The sequence below is a fragment of the Poecilia reticulata genome, linkage group LG19 (assembly GCF_000633615.1).
Source record: "Poecilia reticulata strain Guanapo linkage group LG19, Guppy_female_1.0+MT, whole genome shotgun sequence".
In the NCBI taxonomy this organism is placed as follows: domain Eukaryota; kingdom Metazoa; phylum Chordata; class Actinopteri; order Cyprinodontiformes; family Poeciliidae; genus Poecilia; species Poecilia reticulata.
In genome coordinates, this window is record NC_024349.1 from 24,597,843 (window position 1) to 24,613,576 (window position 15,734).

The 15,734-nt window shown below is 39.5% G+C and overlaps 1 protein-coding gene across 2 annotated transcripts; it reads left to right on the top strand.

Moving 5' to 3' along the window:
* Positions 1–1,452: 1,452 nt before the first annotated feature.
* Positions 1,453–15,446, top strand: lmf1 (lipase maturation factor 1). Of its 2 annotated transcripts, XR_001777659.1 has the most exons (12): positions 1,453–1,663; positions 2,236–2,545; positions 3,201–3,211; positions 4,892–5,040; positions 8,233–8,298; positions 10,298–10,465; positions 10,591–10,771; positions 11,340–11,493; positions 11,849–12,032; positions 12,106–12,218; positions 12,869–13,247; positions 13,341–15,446. XR_001777659.1 is itself a non-coding variant. In XM_008437959.2 (11 exons), the coding sequence occupies exons 1-11, from the start codon at positions 1,453–1,455 to the stop codon at positions 13,053–13,055; spliced, it is 1,734 nt and encodes a 577-aa protein (XP_008436181.1). In that variant the 3' UTR covers positions 13,056–13,262. The 2 variants fall into 2 exon arrangements, 1 of the variants encoding a protein (XP_008436181.1); XM_008437959.2 differs by lacking the exon at positions 13,341–15,446 and having other exon boundaries at positions 12,869–13,262.
* The last annotated feature ends 288 nt before the right edge of the window (positions 15,447–15,734 follow it).

A 15,734-nucleotide genomic window follows, 5' to 3' on the forward strand; every position in this document is an offset into this window, starting at 1 on the left:
ATAAATAAATAAATAAATAAATAAATAAATAAATAAATAAATAAATAATAATAATAATAATAATAATAATAATAATAATAATAATAATAATAATAATAATAATTGCAGTCAACTTGGACTCTTATTCTCTCTAAACTTAAAATATTTACTTTGCCTGAAGATGTAAATCTTTCTATAGAGGCCCAAACGTGCCTCAAAATAATTTTGGACCTTCAGATTTCGAGACACAACATGCCTTAGGACTTATATGTCATTAATAATATTTTTCTAAATAAGTACAAATGGGACATTTTGTACAATATGTGATAGTAATTATTATTATAAAAACATTTCTGCCACACTTTTTTCTTCCACTGAACTTTATCTTATTTGCTTTGTGTACAGAATCCTGCAAATAGCCTGGGTCATTAAACTCATCAAAACTTTTTGGTACAAAACATCATATATTAGCACTTAAATGAATTCTAAATCAAAACAAATGGACAATTTATGAAATACATGGTAGTAATTATTATCATTACTATTGTAAAAAATGTTCTGTCACAATTTTTCTTCCACTCAACCTTACCTTATGTGCGTTGGATACAGAACTCTCCAAATAATGAACTTTTTTTTAGCAGTAAACCTTAGTTGCTTACTCTCCTTGAGGAAGGTGTCAATGACTGTCCGCTGGAAAACTGTCAAGTCGGGAGTTTTACCAGTCAAAACTCTTTGTGGTGCACTGCAGCAGCACTGCAGCAGCAAAGGAACCATAAGTGAATAGCACTGACATAATTATGAAATATAGATTTAGCAATATAATTACTGAATATCACACTTACAGTTGCATTTTATACACAACCTGTCTAAATAATTTGTGACACTTTTAGCAGTCGGCGCACTTCAAAATTTTTTAAAAAATAACCTTTTGTAACGATTTGGTACCTGAGATCTGTTACGATCTCTGTATATCCTGCTATAATAATGAGATATAAACACACAACTTAAAAAAATAAATGATTGTGTATTTTTCAAAATCAGTTTTCTTTTTTTATTTAACAAATTTCTTATTGTTTCCTTTTTTTCTTTATTTAAAATATTAAGGTAATTTTTATTGGCTTTTTCCTTACATAGGTCTATGTTAATTGTCTTATTATTATCTTTGTTTTTATGGTTTACCTGTTCAAATAATTTATATTATATTTACAGTTTTGAGGATAATGTTATTTATTTATTTATTTATTTATTTATTTATTTATTTATTTATTTATTTATTTATTTATATATACTACTACTACTACTACTACTACTACTACTACTAATAATAATAATAATAATAATAATAATAATAATAATAATAATAATAATAAAATTTCTTGTTTTACTTGCATATATATTTTTCAGAAAAAAAAAACGTTTTTTTAAATTCACTTCCGGATATGTTTTTGTCACGTGACGGAGAGCTCCGTAAACATGGCGGCCAGTGCTGCAGCTACAGAGAGCTCCGTGAGGAAGAGGCGCGTGGACAGCAGGAGGACGCAGACGGACAGAGTCCCTGGCGGCTCTTCAGACGGAACTGCCAACAATGGAGACTCGGAGAAAAAGAAGCAGTTCGTGTCCTTACAACCCGGAACTTACTGGCTCACTCGTATTGTGCTGCTGCGCTCAGTCTCATTCATTTACTGTGAGTTTCAGTTTTAAAGCCTACCGTATTCTGGCCTCAATATCACACCTGTCAGCATCTGTGTTGACTATGAACACAGAACCGTGATTACTCCGCAGTTAATGTGTGCGGGTTGTAACATTGTCATACACTGTTATTGTGGTTGTGTGTTGCTAATGGTGTATCTTAATTCATACGTTGCAGTTTTGGCAGCAACATTAGTGTTTTCTATTGTAGCCTACATATTGCAGGGTCGTTGTACTTAAGGATAATCAATATTGCTTTTAGAGAGATCTAACGTATTAGCTTAGATAAAAAAGCATTTCTGCTCTGGAACAAAATCGACCAGCAAACTTAATGTCAGTGCAGTCATATCATCCACACAGGTGAAATTGTGAAACTCCAGCTTGAATGAATAGATTGATTGTGAAAACACATGTGCTTGGGTTTGAGATGGGTCAACACTGCAAATATTGACTCTACACACAAAAAACATCAATCAATCAATCAATTAGTCAATCTCTTTATTTAGACACAATTATGGTCCATAAACAGACAAAACAAGAATGCTAAGGTTTTCTTTTTTATTCTAGTTGTGGCCTTCACAGTTGCCTACAACCAGAACAAGCAGCTGATTGGAGAGAACGGACTAATGCCTTGCAAGAATTACCTGAACAGCGTCAAGCGCTACGTCGGAGGAAAGATCGGCACGTCGGCTCTGGCATACGCACCTTCCGTCCTCTGGTTCTTGGACTGGACCAGCATGGACGCCAACCTGGACTGCATTGCCTTGCTTGGGATGGCGTTGTCAGGGTTCGTCCTGGTGACAGGGATGGCCAATATGGTGATCATGATGACCCTGTGGGTGCTTTACCACTCCTTGGTCAACGTGGGACAGCTGTGGTGAGTGTATACACACACACACACACACAAGGCGGAGCCTTTATTAGCTAAAAAACCCCAAATATTTTTCTCTGAATGTAGCTAGTAGACTTGACTGGAAGTGAAATGGGGGTGTGATTAAGTCTGCTGGTCTTGAACCACATTTTGAAGTACTGCTGCCAAAAGTGGGTAAGCTTTGCACTGGCGGCAGCAGGATTGTATCTACAGATAAGTGTAGGGTTGCTTTTTGTAATCTATTTAATTAATGTCTTTGGTTTGTTTTAGAAGCCTGCTTTGTTGAGGTTTATGGTTTACTTAATCTATCATTTAAAATGGGATATGATTTAGTGCCATCTAGTGGCAAAACTGCAGATGACATCCAACTAAGTGCGGTCCAGTTCCTCCGCTTGATGCTACTATTCGGGTGTAGAACATATGTATGTGTAGGAGGAAATAAGGACACAAACAGAATAACACTAATAGAAACAGCAGTTTTGATGATGTAAGGTGTTTTGTCAATAGTTAACCTCATTGGATAACTATGTATTCATCATGCCATGGCCTCCATAGGAAAAATAAAAATACATTTGGTTATTTCAACACGTGTTAAAATTTTACGCATTTTTCAAAAGTGAGAGCAAATTCTCATATTCTTGTTTGTATTTTTTCTTCCTAGGTACTCCTTTGGTAAGTGAACGTCATACCTTGATTCGACCAGGGCTTCCTTTGTTTTTCCTTCTCCAAAAGAAGACGTGGATCGGAAGCATGAGAAGGAAGGTCCTGATATTATTTTGACCTTCTTCTCTCAGATTTACCACCATCTAAATAACATAATGGCAAAAATGTACATACCTAAAAAAAAAACTTCCTTTTAATTCCTCCATCCATCCATCTTCTTGCACCCTTGTCCCTTGGTGGGGTTGGGGGGGTTGCTGGTGCCCATCTCCAGCTATCGTTTTGGGTGAGAGGCAGGGTACACCCTGGACAGGTCGCCAGTCTGTCACAGGGCAACACAGAGACACACAGGACACACACACACTCACACCTAAGGGCAATTTGGTGAGGCCAATTAACCTTACAGTCATGTTTTTGGACTGTGGGAGGAAACTGGAGTACCTGGAGAAAACCCAAGTATGCACAGGGAGAACATGCAAACTCCATGCAGAAAGACCCCAGGCCGGGAATCGAACCCAGAACCTTCTTGCTGCAAGGCAACAGCTCTACCAACTGCGCCACTGTGCAGCCCCCTTTTAAATCCTGATACATTAATAATATTTGTTCTGCCTTTGTTAATGTAGCACTTCAACTGCTTCATATTTTCTCAAACCTACCTATTCAGTCCATTTTTAGAAGTTTAACTCTTTAAATAGCAATTCACTTGTTTCCGTTTTAAATTATTATATTATTTATTGCACAAAAAAAAAAAAAAAGAGAGAGATTTATTTCATGTACTGTACTGCGTAACTTTAAAGTTCTCTTCCCCTTATGGAGCCTTATGAGACCAGAAAAAAGGACATGATGTCTGATGTAATGGCAGATTTTAAAATGTGGATATTTTTGGTGCGAAGGTGTTTAGAGGATGCAAAATCCATCACTTAAAATGTAAAACGTTGGATTTCAAAAAATTGAAAAGATGGAAAGAAAAGTTCTTATAAAAAGTTACCTTAAGAGTTGTTGAACAAACCAAATGATTATAGAGGGAAAAATAAATATTTATTTATTTAAATGAACAAAAATTGCCATGTGGGTATAGAGGCTAAATCGTGATGTTTTTGTAAGCTTCTGCTGTTGGAAACGGATCTTAATCAATAATTATTTCCTTGTTTCATTAAATTTGTAGTGGCGTTCAGTCTTTTTTTTCTTTCCTTTCTTTTTTTTACACCCAATTATTTCGTAAAAATCTTGCACCCAGCTTCTTACAAACAGCTGATTTAATGCTAAACTGAGGAGAACATACTTGCTAAGGCTGAGTGTGTTTCAGTTAACCGTGTCTCTCCATGGTAGAACGGGTTCATGCTAGTATTTTGTAGCAAAAACAAAAGCAACAATTCAACAGTTGTGTTCAATTCTCAATGGAAAAATACTCCTCTTYAGCAGAGAGCTAACAATCCTGAGTACTTATCAGATAGGAGTGTAAACTACAGACCACTGAGTCTGTGGCGCAGCTGAACCAAAGAAATAACACAAACACGAGCATCGGTAGCTCTGCTTTCTGTCCTAAGTACTAAAACAAAAACAAGACTCAAGTGTAAAAATTTATATAACTGTGGTAACGTTCTGCACTGCCTGCATTAAAAAAATGTGACATCACAACCAGGCCTGGGCAGCGTCGTCTGCTTTACTCTATAAATGTGCTTGTCTGTGCAGGTTGGGAGAGCCAGCTGTTGGAGACGGGCTTCCTGGCCGTCTTCCTGTGTCCGCTGTGGACTCTGTCCCAGGTTCCCAGCAGCTGTCCCCCCTCCCTCGTCTGCATTTGGACCTTCAGGTGGCTCATCGTTCGCATCATGCTGGGAGCTGTGAGTCAAAATCACAACTATTCAGTCCTTCAAATTGCTCGATTGCGTGGAAGTCCAATAAAAATCGATGAAGTTCATGTTTGCAATGTGACAAAATGTGGAAAAAGTTCATGCAAACATTGAGCAGATGGAATCATTCTGGTGTTTGTCTTCCTAATTTTAAAGCGATACTTCGGAACCGCTGTCCTGCTCTAGCACTCTGCCGGTGTTTGGTGAAGCCAAACCAAATATGTGATCGACTCAACAACACAGCACCTCTTTTGTCAGATTTCACGGGGAATTATAGAGCACAGAGCTGGGGTTTATTTATCCCAGCAGGAGCACGGAAAACTCAACACACTCCCACTTCACTGAAACACACAATCTACTTCACATGTAAACTCATCGGTATATTTAAGGTTCTCTTCCAACCTAGCCCTACTGAAGTCACGTCATATTTGAACGCCGTTCTGGTGGCGATGTACTCAATAATATCTATGGGGTTTGCCTTGAAACTGTTCAGACTGCAAAGAAAGCGTCTGCAACAAAGTATCTGCAGCTCTGGAGTGAAACAGCTTGTTGCATCAGCAGCAGGCTGGGATGGTAGCAAAAGTATAGCGAAATGGCTTACTGAGTAATTCTCCAAATATGTTTGGTATGTTCTCAGACTAACTGTGGATTTCAACACGCCAGGCTCTACGTTTTACACATTTCCATTTTTCTTCTCCATTTTTAGATTTTAAAGACCTAAGACATGCTTAGCTTTGCTTTCAATACAACCGGTTGATCCAGATACAGTATTTGTCCCATTTACAGTCGATAGTTGGTGTTTTAATAGATGGATGCAAATGTTTAGTTGAACAAATCATTAATCTACTGAAAGGCTACTAGATGATTTAAAAAAAAAATAAAAATCCTAGCTGATTATGAAAAATCTTGATTAAATATATACTGTACCTCGAAAATGTAGTGTTGCAACCCAAAGCTTCATTCTAACTCCAGGCCGTTTTCCCTGACAGTTACACAAATGTGAATAGGAACAAAAAGCAATCAAAACATTAAAAAAATACAACATTTTGAAAGGTATGGTGTGAATGTGCATGCAGTCGCCTTGCCTTTACTCTGTTAGCCATTAGGGGTTCACTGATTGATCGTCCCCTAGTTCCAATCAACCAAAACAAGGCTGTTTTGGTTGATTGGCGATCAACCAAAACAGCCTTGAGCTGCACAGGACAGGAGTAAAGGTGACGTACACCCTGAAATCCAATTGAGAATCTTTGATTACAGTGAAGCCAGGCTCATGTTAGTAGCTTTATTATAAATTCACAGCGTCATGTTGGTTGAGGTTGAAACCTTTGCTAATTACTCAGTGTAAATGCAGCAGTTTCCATCGCATCATGTGGTTTTTTTTAAAGGCCAGTTGTCATACTGAAGATGAGACTAAATGTTTCTTTGGAAGGTGGTACAATCCTAAAAACTCCTGCCATGGTGCCCTATTGGTATCACATGCTGACAGATGAGATTATTCCATTAGTGACATCTCTAACTCTTTTATGCCTCTAACGGGCTTCCTGCCAACATCGCCCGGTGTTGAGCTTTATCCATCTTCCCATAAACTCAGGTGAACTTTTGTGTCTCTTCTGAAGAAAATAACGTTAGCGTGATGCTATGCTAACATGCTAACCATGCGTCCCTGGTGTTTTCAGAGAGAAGACCAGTAGTATTCTACTATTAGAGGATAGTTGTGTAGGCTTAGGTCCAGCTGTCTCTCTACCTGGTGCTCCATTTTTTTCAGTCCAGTTGTAATTGGTGAAATGTCTTCGTCTCATGACTGAAGAGGATAAACAGCATGATATTGAACCTCACCACCTCCACAGCCAAGCTCCTAATCAGAGAGAGAAGTTCTGCTTTTTCCTAAATTCAATCAAACAGGTTAGCGGGCGCCTTGCTGTGTGTTCCGTGCCCAGCCACATGACCAGTGTCAATATCGGTGGTCTCGTGTTTTGGATAAGACGTTATTACCTAAGCTGTTTGGATGGAAAACAGCCACACAAGTGAAGGTGCCTTTATGAATTCATATAGTGTGAATCTCGCAAACTGGGATCGGGTGTTTTGCAGATATTAGATGAGCTCTGATGAGAATCTGTCCCATTGAAGATTGTATTGTCAGGGTGATGAGATGTCCTTTGTCTTGTGGTGGTAGTTATGTCTCTTCCTACTTATGTGACTACAATCCACTACAATTTCTTTCATTTGGTGGGAACTTATAAAGTCACATGTTTTGGTATATTGGAACTGCTCTTTTGGGTGAGTAGTGGTGTTTGTCATGGAGCTCAACCATGAAATCCTAACTGGAAACTGAAACCTTAGTTCCTGCCATCAAGTGTTTTTGCAATCGGTCAAGGGTTTTTACCACCTGTGTCCTCAGGAATATGGTGCCAGTCTGTGTTCTCCCCCCAGGTGGTGCAGCCACTGTTATCTCCTGGAAAATTTAAGGCATTTGCCATCTTTTGTTTTTGTAAGACAATGAGCTCATCTCTGACATTTTTGGATAATTTTCTTTGCTTAGAAAGCAAACTCTGTTGCAGACCAGAAAGAAAAAACAAAAAAAAAAACTGTGGTCTGCCTACAAACCTAGGTTTCGGTTTAGTAAAAGTTAACTCTGGCGTGGTTCGAAAGCCAAGGGGACCAGGAACCCTTCCAAAAGCAGGAAGCAACTATAGCACAGGGCATTCTGGGTAAATGTTACCAAAACCAATGCTAGAGTCTAATACTAGCGGGAGAAATGGCTCATGGTCTTTTGCTAAAAACAAAAGAGAAATCCTATAAAAGCTTAAGTCTGACTCCACGCCACTATATTATGCAAAGAAGCAAGTTGTGATCAGTGTCTTCTTTTTGTGTCATTTCCATCTGTGGTTCTTATAGTAGCGCCACCACAGGTGAGGAGGTGAACACGTTTTTCAAAGGGTTTGCTTCGTTTGACAGAGGCAGTGTGAAAGCAAAGCACACAAAATGATAATGTAACAATTTTGGTCCACAATCAAACAGAGTCTACCAGACTATCAGGTGTGAAAACACTTTCAATGTTTAATTTGAATAAAGCCCATGTAACATTAGTTTTTATTTCATAATCAAACGTCCAGCTGTGACTTTAGAATGGTGTCCAGTTGTTTTTCACATTGAGTTCAGTGCTTGTTTTCTCTCTTTGTTCAGGGCCTCATTAAAATCAGAGGAGACCAGTGCTGGAGAGACCTGACCTGCATGGACTACCACTATGAGGTGACCGTTTATTCCACTGAGTCATTGCACAGCAGTTTATATAATGTGATGAGGCTTGAATGCATGCTTTTACTTATTAAAATAATTCAATCAATATTTTTATTTAAATCTTATTTTGTTTCATTTTGTGTTTAAAATATTTTCTAAAGTGAATAAAAAGTCATAAAATAGTTTCCTGGGCTTTCAGTCTCACCCAGGCTGCTCATATTTCTGCTCAGTCATGATCTGCCCACACCATCCTGTATGATAAGGTCTCAGATGGAGGAAGAGTGCCTTCTGTAATGATTGAACACATGACTGGAGAAAATACACACAAGGCCAAAGTCATGATATCAGTTGTATCATTATGAAAGATTGTTGCTTTATTGGACATGTTAATTAGATTAAATGTATCTCAGTTAAAACACCCGTGCTTGTTTGTTTTGCAAGTCTTGATGTACTATAATGCATGAATGTTTTGCAGTTCAGCTCTGGGGATTGCGCATTTTTAGGCCAGAAGTCAACGGATGAGTGTAGATTTGTAAAACTTAAAATTGTATTCAAAGCAACGCGGTCAGAACCCATGCTGGACAGCTTCACTGGTTCCTTCTGAGTGAAACAGAATGAATCTTTTATATCGGTCACGTAGCAGAAAAGATTTTGAACGGTCTCGTTGCTTTGTGAATTTTATGCCTTGCTGGGTCAGTTTCCCTGGTCCAACTTCAGCTTTCAACACCCTCAGTGCTAATGTTGATTTACGCACACACAGACACACACACATTCTAAGACCGGAAGGCCATGGCGCCAGCTGACGCCGCGTTAACCCCTTTGACACACTGCTCCCTTTCAGACCTGCAGAGGGACTGCAGGTTTCCTCCTGACCCGACTCTCAGGGGTTACCGTGACGATGCATTGCAGGACAGTTAGTACTTTGTTCATTCAGGGTGGGTTGTCATTAACGCACCAAGTGGAGATTTAGGTCCCCCACCTGTTAAATAATCCAAATTTTCCTTGCGTTTTATTCAAAAATACAATAAAAGTATTGATCTGACAGCTGCATAATCTTTTTTTTCCTTTCTATCTATATTTGTGCTATATTTATTTTTCCCGACCTAACCAGTGTCTGTTTGCCTGTTCAGCTAAAGCACATTTTGCATGAACAAACACTGAGAAACCTCTGAGTGTTTGCCTGGGTGAAGGTGCGGCCGCCTTCATTTAAATAAGGTTCCATCTTTATTTAGTCTCGGAAAAGTTCTCCTGGAGGTGTGGTGCAGAAATGACTCCCCTGACTCACTCTCAGATGAGCGCCAAAGCAAAGCAGTGAAATCTTCCACCCTTAGCGTCAGTACTCCTCACAGATTGAACATGTTGGCTGTAAACTTTCTATTCGTCATGCACTGAGTCACCATGATCAATTCTTGTAGAGCTCTGACCTGCCAGAATCATTTCTTTTTTTTCTAATAATTAGCCAAGTACATCTTACAGAGACATGTCTGATTGCCTCATAAATATCTCTAAATATCTTTGGACAACATAAATTAGGTTCTCTCCTTTGGTCCTTTACAAGACCAGATTGTAGCTTACCATTGTTATAATGGAGACCTAAGCAGTTTTCCTGTGAATGATCATAGTTTATTCACATTAGGACCAGAGGCAACGTCACACTGTGTGAGCAGCAAAATAGAATTTCTCTGTTCTTGAAGTTAAAATGATCAGTCAGCATTGTAAACTGTCTCTAGCATATTTCATTAGCATTTAGCACAGCTGGGACTAATCTAAGTACCAGCTGTGCTTAGATTAGTCCCTGTAAGGCGAGTAAATCTGAGATTTAAAAAAAAGGCCAATATTTTCTCACCCAACTTGTTTTGTGACGGATAGTTGGAGGATACAATGAAGGGACTTCCTGTTGTTTGCTTGAGGCATGAGACTGTCATACAGTAACAGTTACAACAACATGTAATTTCACTCTGAGATAAAGTATGATTGAGCCTAAGTGTATTGAACTGAAATGTGTCTCCAGACCCAGCCAGTGCCAAACCCCATCTCCTACTACATGCACCGCTCTCCGTGGTGGTTCCACCACTTTGAGACACTGTCCAACCATTTCATTGAGCTCATCGCTCCCTTCTTCACCTTCCTGGGCCGGCGGATGTGCATGGTGAACGGAGCCATCCAGATTCTCTTTCAGGTAGCTCTGTGGAAGACCAGCAAACACAATCAATGTGTGTTTTTTGTTGTTGTTTATTTGTTTAACTGTGCATTGTACCCACTCTGTTCTGAGGCTTTTGTTTCTTCCATCACCCCTTCCTGCAGGTGGTCTTGATCATCAGCGGGAACCTGAGTTTCCTCAACTGGCTGACCATTGTTCCCAGTTGGGCCTGCTTCGATGACGCATCGCTAAGCTTTCTGTTTCGCTGCGGCTCCAGAGCTAAGGAAGCGGTGCTGGAGATCCAGAAGAAGAAGGTGACCGGACAAGCCCCCAAACCCACAAAAGGTGTCTTTACACTTCTTTTTTTAATTATTATTTTGTGTATCCAATAGATGCCAGAAAAGGCAATGTGTTTGGCCATGGTGGAAAGAGAACTACAGTAAAATACAGTAGAAATAAGTAAAAGGGATCAACACTACAAAAAATTATTTAAATTTGAAGGCTTTTTTTTAATAGAGCAGGCCGTCATGAATGTAACCCCCCCCCCCCCCACTCTTCTATAACTAGACTTATTGCAGATTTACTGTTTTTACTTTATTCAGTTTAAAATGAGCTTATAGCTTTAGGTGGGAACTTGTTTTAATAACTCAAACAGAACCAAAGTGGGATTTTGTGGCAATATAAACAGTTTCTGTGGATTATACAGAGGAGTTTAACATGCAGGAGTGGGAAAAGAACCAACATAAACTGGACCACCGCTTTGTGTCACTGTAACATCCAGCCAGGCCGTCAAGATTCAGACCCGGCAACGATAAATGTGCCTGTTTTCCATTGTTGGACTTTCATTCCCACAAGACACCCTTGAGACGCTATTGATTCATCCTGTTCCTCTGTGTGTATGTGTGTGTGTTAGGCATGTTAATACGGCGGGTGGTGAACATTTCTTTGGGTGTTCTCATTGGCGTCCTGAGCGTGCCAGTGGTGATGAACCTGTTGAGTCCGCGTCAGGTGATGAACACTTCCTTCGACCCGTTGCGCATCGTCAACACCTACGGGGCTTTTGGAAGGTACAGTTTGGAGGATTTCATTGCATGACCAAACATGAACACTCCAATTTGAAGACAGGCCAAGTTTATTTGTATAGAACCTTTTAGCAACAAGGCAGTTCAAAGTTTGTTATACCGTAGAAATATACAGTCACCAATCATGAAACAAGAAATAAACATTAGTTTGTGAAATGCCATTATCAAGCAAATATATCGATCAGTGTTCCAGTTATGAATCAAAGGCAACTCTAACCAACTTGGTCTGTCTCTTAGGAAAGGGGCATACTTACCTTAGTGTGCCCCTAAGGTAAGTATGCCTTACCTTAGGGTAAGTAAGGTCTCATTTAATCTTTTCGTTTCTCTGTCCTCTGGGAAGCATCACCAAAGAACGGACTGAGGTGATCTTCCAGGGAACTCTGAGCCCAGATCCCAAAGACCCTGAGGCGGTTTGGGAGGAGTACCAGTTCAGGTGTAAGCCAGGAGATGTGTACCGACGGCCCTGCCTCATATCGCCCTATCACTACCGGCTGGACTGGCTCATGTGGTTTGCTGCCTTCCAGGTGCAATAACTTCTACTTTTCAATAGAAGTTACTTTTCTGTGCCAAGTCTGGAATAACACTGTGTTTGCGCAGACCTATGAGCAGAGCGAGTGGGTCATCCACATAGCTGGACGCCTGCTGGCCAACGACAGCACCGTCCTCTCGCTGCTCGACCACAACCCCTTCCAAGGCAGAGACCCCCCCAGGTAAACACACATGAGCATCACCAGCTTTGCTTTCAAAATTCACTTGTAAATCGAGCTACCTCTGCTGAGCAGAGCACTTTTTGTCTTAGGGCTCCCCCTGGTGGAACAAATAAATTGTATTTATAATAAAATTTAAATAAAAAAAATAATTAATTTAAATGTTGTTTGCAATTATTGTTAATAAACCTCATTTGCTTTTGCAGCTCCTCTTTAAATCTTTATCTTGGATTTGGGGTCAAAGTTCAACTGTTACTTTAGCTTTTGAGATTCTAATCAGCTGGTTCCAGTTGCAAAAACAAAAAAACACCTTGGTGACATGGTTGTGCATAGAACTATCTGAAGGTAAAAGAGCAAAACTCCTTCCAGCTGTCCAACATACAAAACCAGAGGGAATAATTGTCCTTACAAGCAATTCCTCAACCACAAAAATGATTAAAAGTCTACAAAGGACAAATCAGAACTAAGGTAACAGAGAAACTGCAACGGCACAATTCTAGAAGAGAATAAAATACTCTAAAATATGATAACTCCAACAGGTATTATCATATTGCAAACAATTTTTGGGAAAAGGGAACGTTACCCGTTTGTTCCACAGCAGGAATCAAAAACATAATTAGATCGGTGACCATTCTATGCTTCTTCTTTGTCAGATGGGTTCGAGGAGAACACTTCAGGTACAAATTCTCTCAGCCGGGCAGCGCCAGCGCAGCACAGGGCAAATGGTGGCTGAGAAAACGCATCGGAGCCTACTTCCCTGCTGTAGACCTGGAAGGACTCAGAGGCTACTTCCAGTCCAGGAACTGGCCTCACCCACACATCCCACCAAGCAGGAGCTGAAGTCAAACGGGATGAAAAAGTCATTTCAAAGCAGTTTGGAGCCAAGGTTACACTTCATGCAGATGACATCAGGTTTCTCAAGAACTGCATGATAAAAAGTTTTCTGACTCAGAACACCAGTACAACTATTCCAGGGGTGTCAAACTCCAGTCCTCAAGGGCTGTTGTCCTATAGTTTTTGGATGTGCCACAGGTACAAAACACTGGAATGACATGGCTTAATTACCTCCTTCTTGTGTAGATCAGTTCTCCAGAGCTTTGCTAATGACCTAATTATTCTATTCAGGTGTGGTGCAGCAGAGGCACATCTAAAAGTTGCAGGACAGCGGCCCTCGAGGACTGGAGTTAGACACCTGTGAACTATTCCCAATCAATGTGAAGGTTTCGAAGCTCTCAGTTTTAAATGAATAAGATCTAAAAACATCCTGAGGACACCTGAAAGTAAATGTACCAACGGTTGAAAATGTAAAAAATGAAAATCATTTTCTCACCAAGTCTCTGTGGCTTCCTGCCGGTGTGTTTTGTTTTGTTTTTTAAACTAGCTTTGGCTCATCCGGATTTTGAGAGTTGAGCCACATTAGCATGCTATCTGTGACCAGAATACAGTGTCAAAACAAGCTCACTTTCACTGGAGCATATGTGTAAATAGCAAAAAAACACTAAGGAAGTCTTCTTTGTCAAGACATTTTCAAATCTAAATATTTTTCTTTAAAAAATCTCAAATACACAGGATAAATATTCGATAGATTGAAAAACCTATTTTGAATACATTTGGACAAAATAGTGTTGAAAGAAAGATGTATAAAATTATTTTCTCTGATGAAACGTCCTTTTATTAATATGAAACAGCTGGGACGTTTTTCCATCTTCCTCTGAGATTTACTTTTTCCTTCTTCTCAAGCACTTCCATTAAACAAAGAGTGAGATGTAAATGTCTTCTAGGAGTATTTTCCAGCATAGTGCAGCACCATTTTGCACAACAAAATGTGAAAACTGTTTCCAAGATCACAACAATTCAGACAATGTGTTGTCAAAAGCAGGTTAACCAAAAGTATCCCAACAAACCTGATCAACTCTGAGCTCTGATAACAAGAAAAGGTCATTATAAGTCAATACTTTATACAGAACCTGCAGTAGGGAAAACTTGAGTTGAAGAAGTTTTAAAGAAGAAACATAAAAACACTGTAAGTGTTAATTATTTGCATAAATTTTAAGAATTTACACATAAAATACTTAAAATGTATAAAAAGTTAGAATCGTCCATCATTAATCCACAGTGACATGGAGAAAAAGCTGAAAAGCCACAGAACAGACAGTGCAGGACCAAAAAAGACCAGCAGATGGTGCTGTTACTCCAAGTCTTATCTGACCCCAGCTGAACCTCTACAGATAAAAATCTGTGGTTAGAATATTTTTCAGGAACAACTCAAGTACAACCAAACATCAAGCCTGTCAAAAACTGGAAGATGTTGGACAACCATTCTCACTGAACACAGGGAAGAACGTCTTCCTTCACACATGGAAAAGCCAGATGTCTTCTGGAGAAAAACTTTATGGAGAAACCTAATTTTGGACTACTTAACCTTCATGAGAAAAAGAATGAGATGGGTGTGAATACAACTGTAAAGGGGGGCTTCATGCTGAGGAATTGTTTCACTGGGGTTTAAAAAAAAGAATTGACAGTGGACATTGTTGAATACTCTTCACTCATTGTCCTCCCTCCCTTAGTTTGGTTCTTCTTAACTCTTTCTGTTGCCTTTCTTTTTACCTTCCAAAAAGGAAGGCAACAACATACATTTCTGTCCTTCCTTGCATCGTTCTCTCCTATTTCCTTGTGTCCTTCTCCTTTCCTTTATTGTGTCCTACCCCTGTTCTTCCTTTCTCCTTTGTGTCTTTCTTCCTCCCTTTCTTCCTTCGTTTCTAATAATTCCTTGTGCCACCTCCTTCCCTTTGTGGCATGCCTTGTTTCTTCTATGTACCCTCTCCCTTTCATGCCCTTATATCCTTACTTCCTTCTTTTCCTCTCCTTCCTTTATCCCCTTATTCCTTGTATCCTTTTCTCCTTTCTTGCATTCTACCCCCTTCATTCTATCCTACCTTTCTTCTACCTTTGTGTCTTTGTTCTTCCTCTCTTCCTTACATTATTTCCCACCTCCCGTCCATTAATGGCCCTTCTTTTCTTCCTTCCCTTGGATACCCCTTCCTTCTTTATACAAACATTTACCATGTATTCATAGAGATTTTATTATTTTATGGTGAATGCAAAGGCTGTGATTTCTGGAAAGTTGACTTGTCCCTGAGCTTAACAAATCATGTCTGTCCAGATAACAGATAAATGTGTCTTTTGTAAAGGTGCTCCAGCATGTTGAATAAATTCCCTGGAGGATGAAAAGCCTTTTACTGCACAGTCTATTTTCCACGACAACGTCCAGTACAATTTATTTCTCAGTATCAGCAGAGGATCCAAACTGTTTTTAGCAAAAAGAAAGAGACCTTGAGAGTTTCGGTTACGTTAACAAGCAACCATTGTAATTCCTCAGACAGTGCTGTAGAGCATTATGTGCAACAGCAAGAAAAACTGTACTGCTTGCTTTTAACATCTATTGACATAGGAGCAAACTTTTCTTTACTGCCACGAATGCCCTGGTTTTCTGTTGTTAATTTTGGCCATTTCTAAACT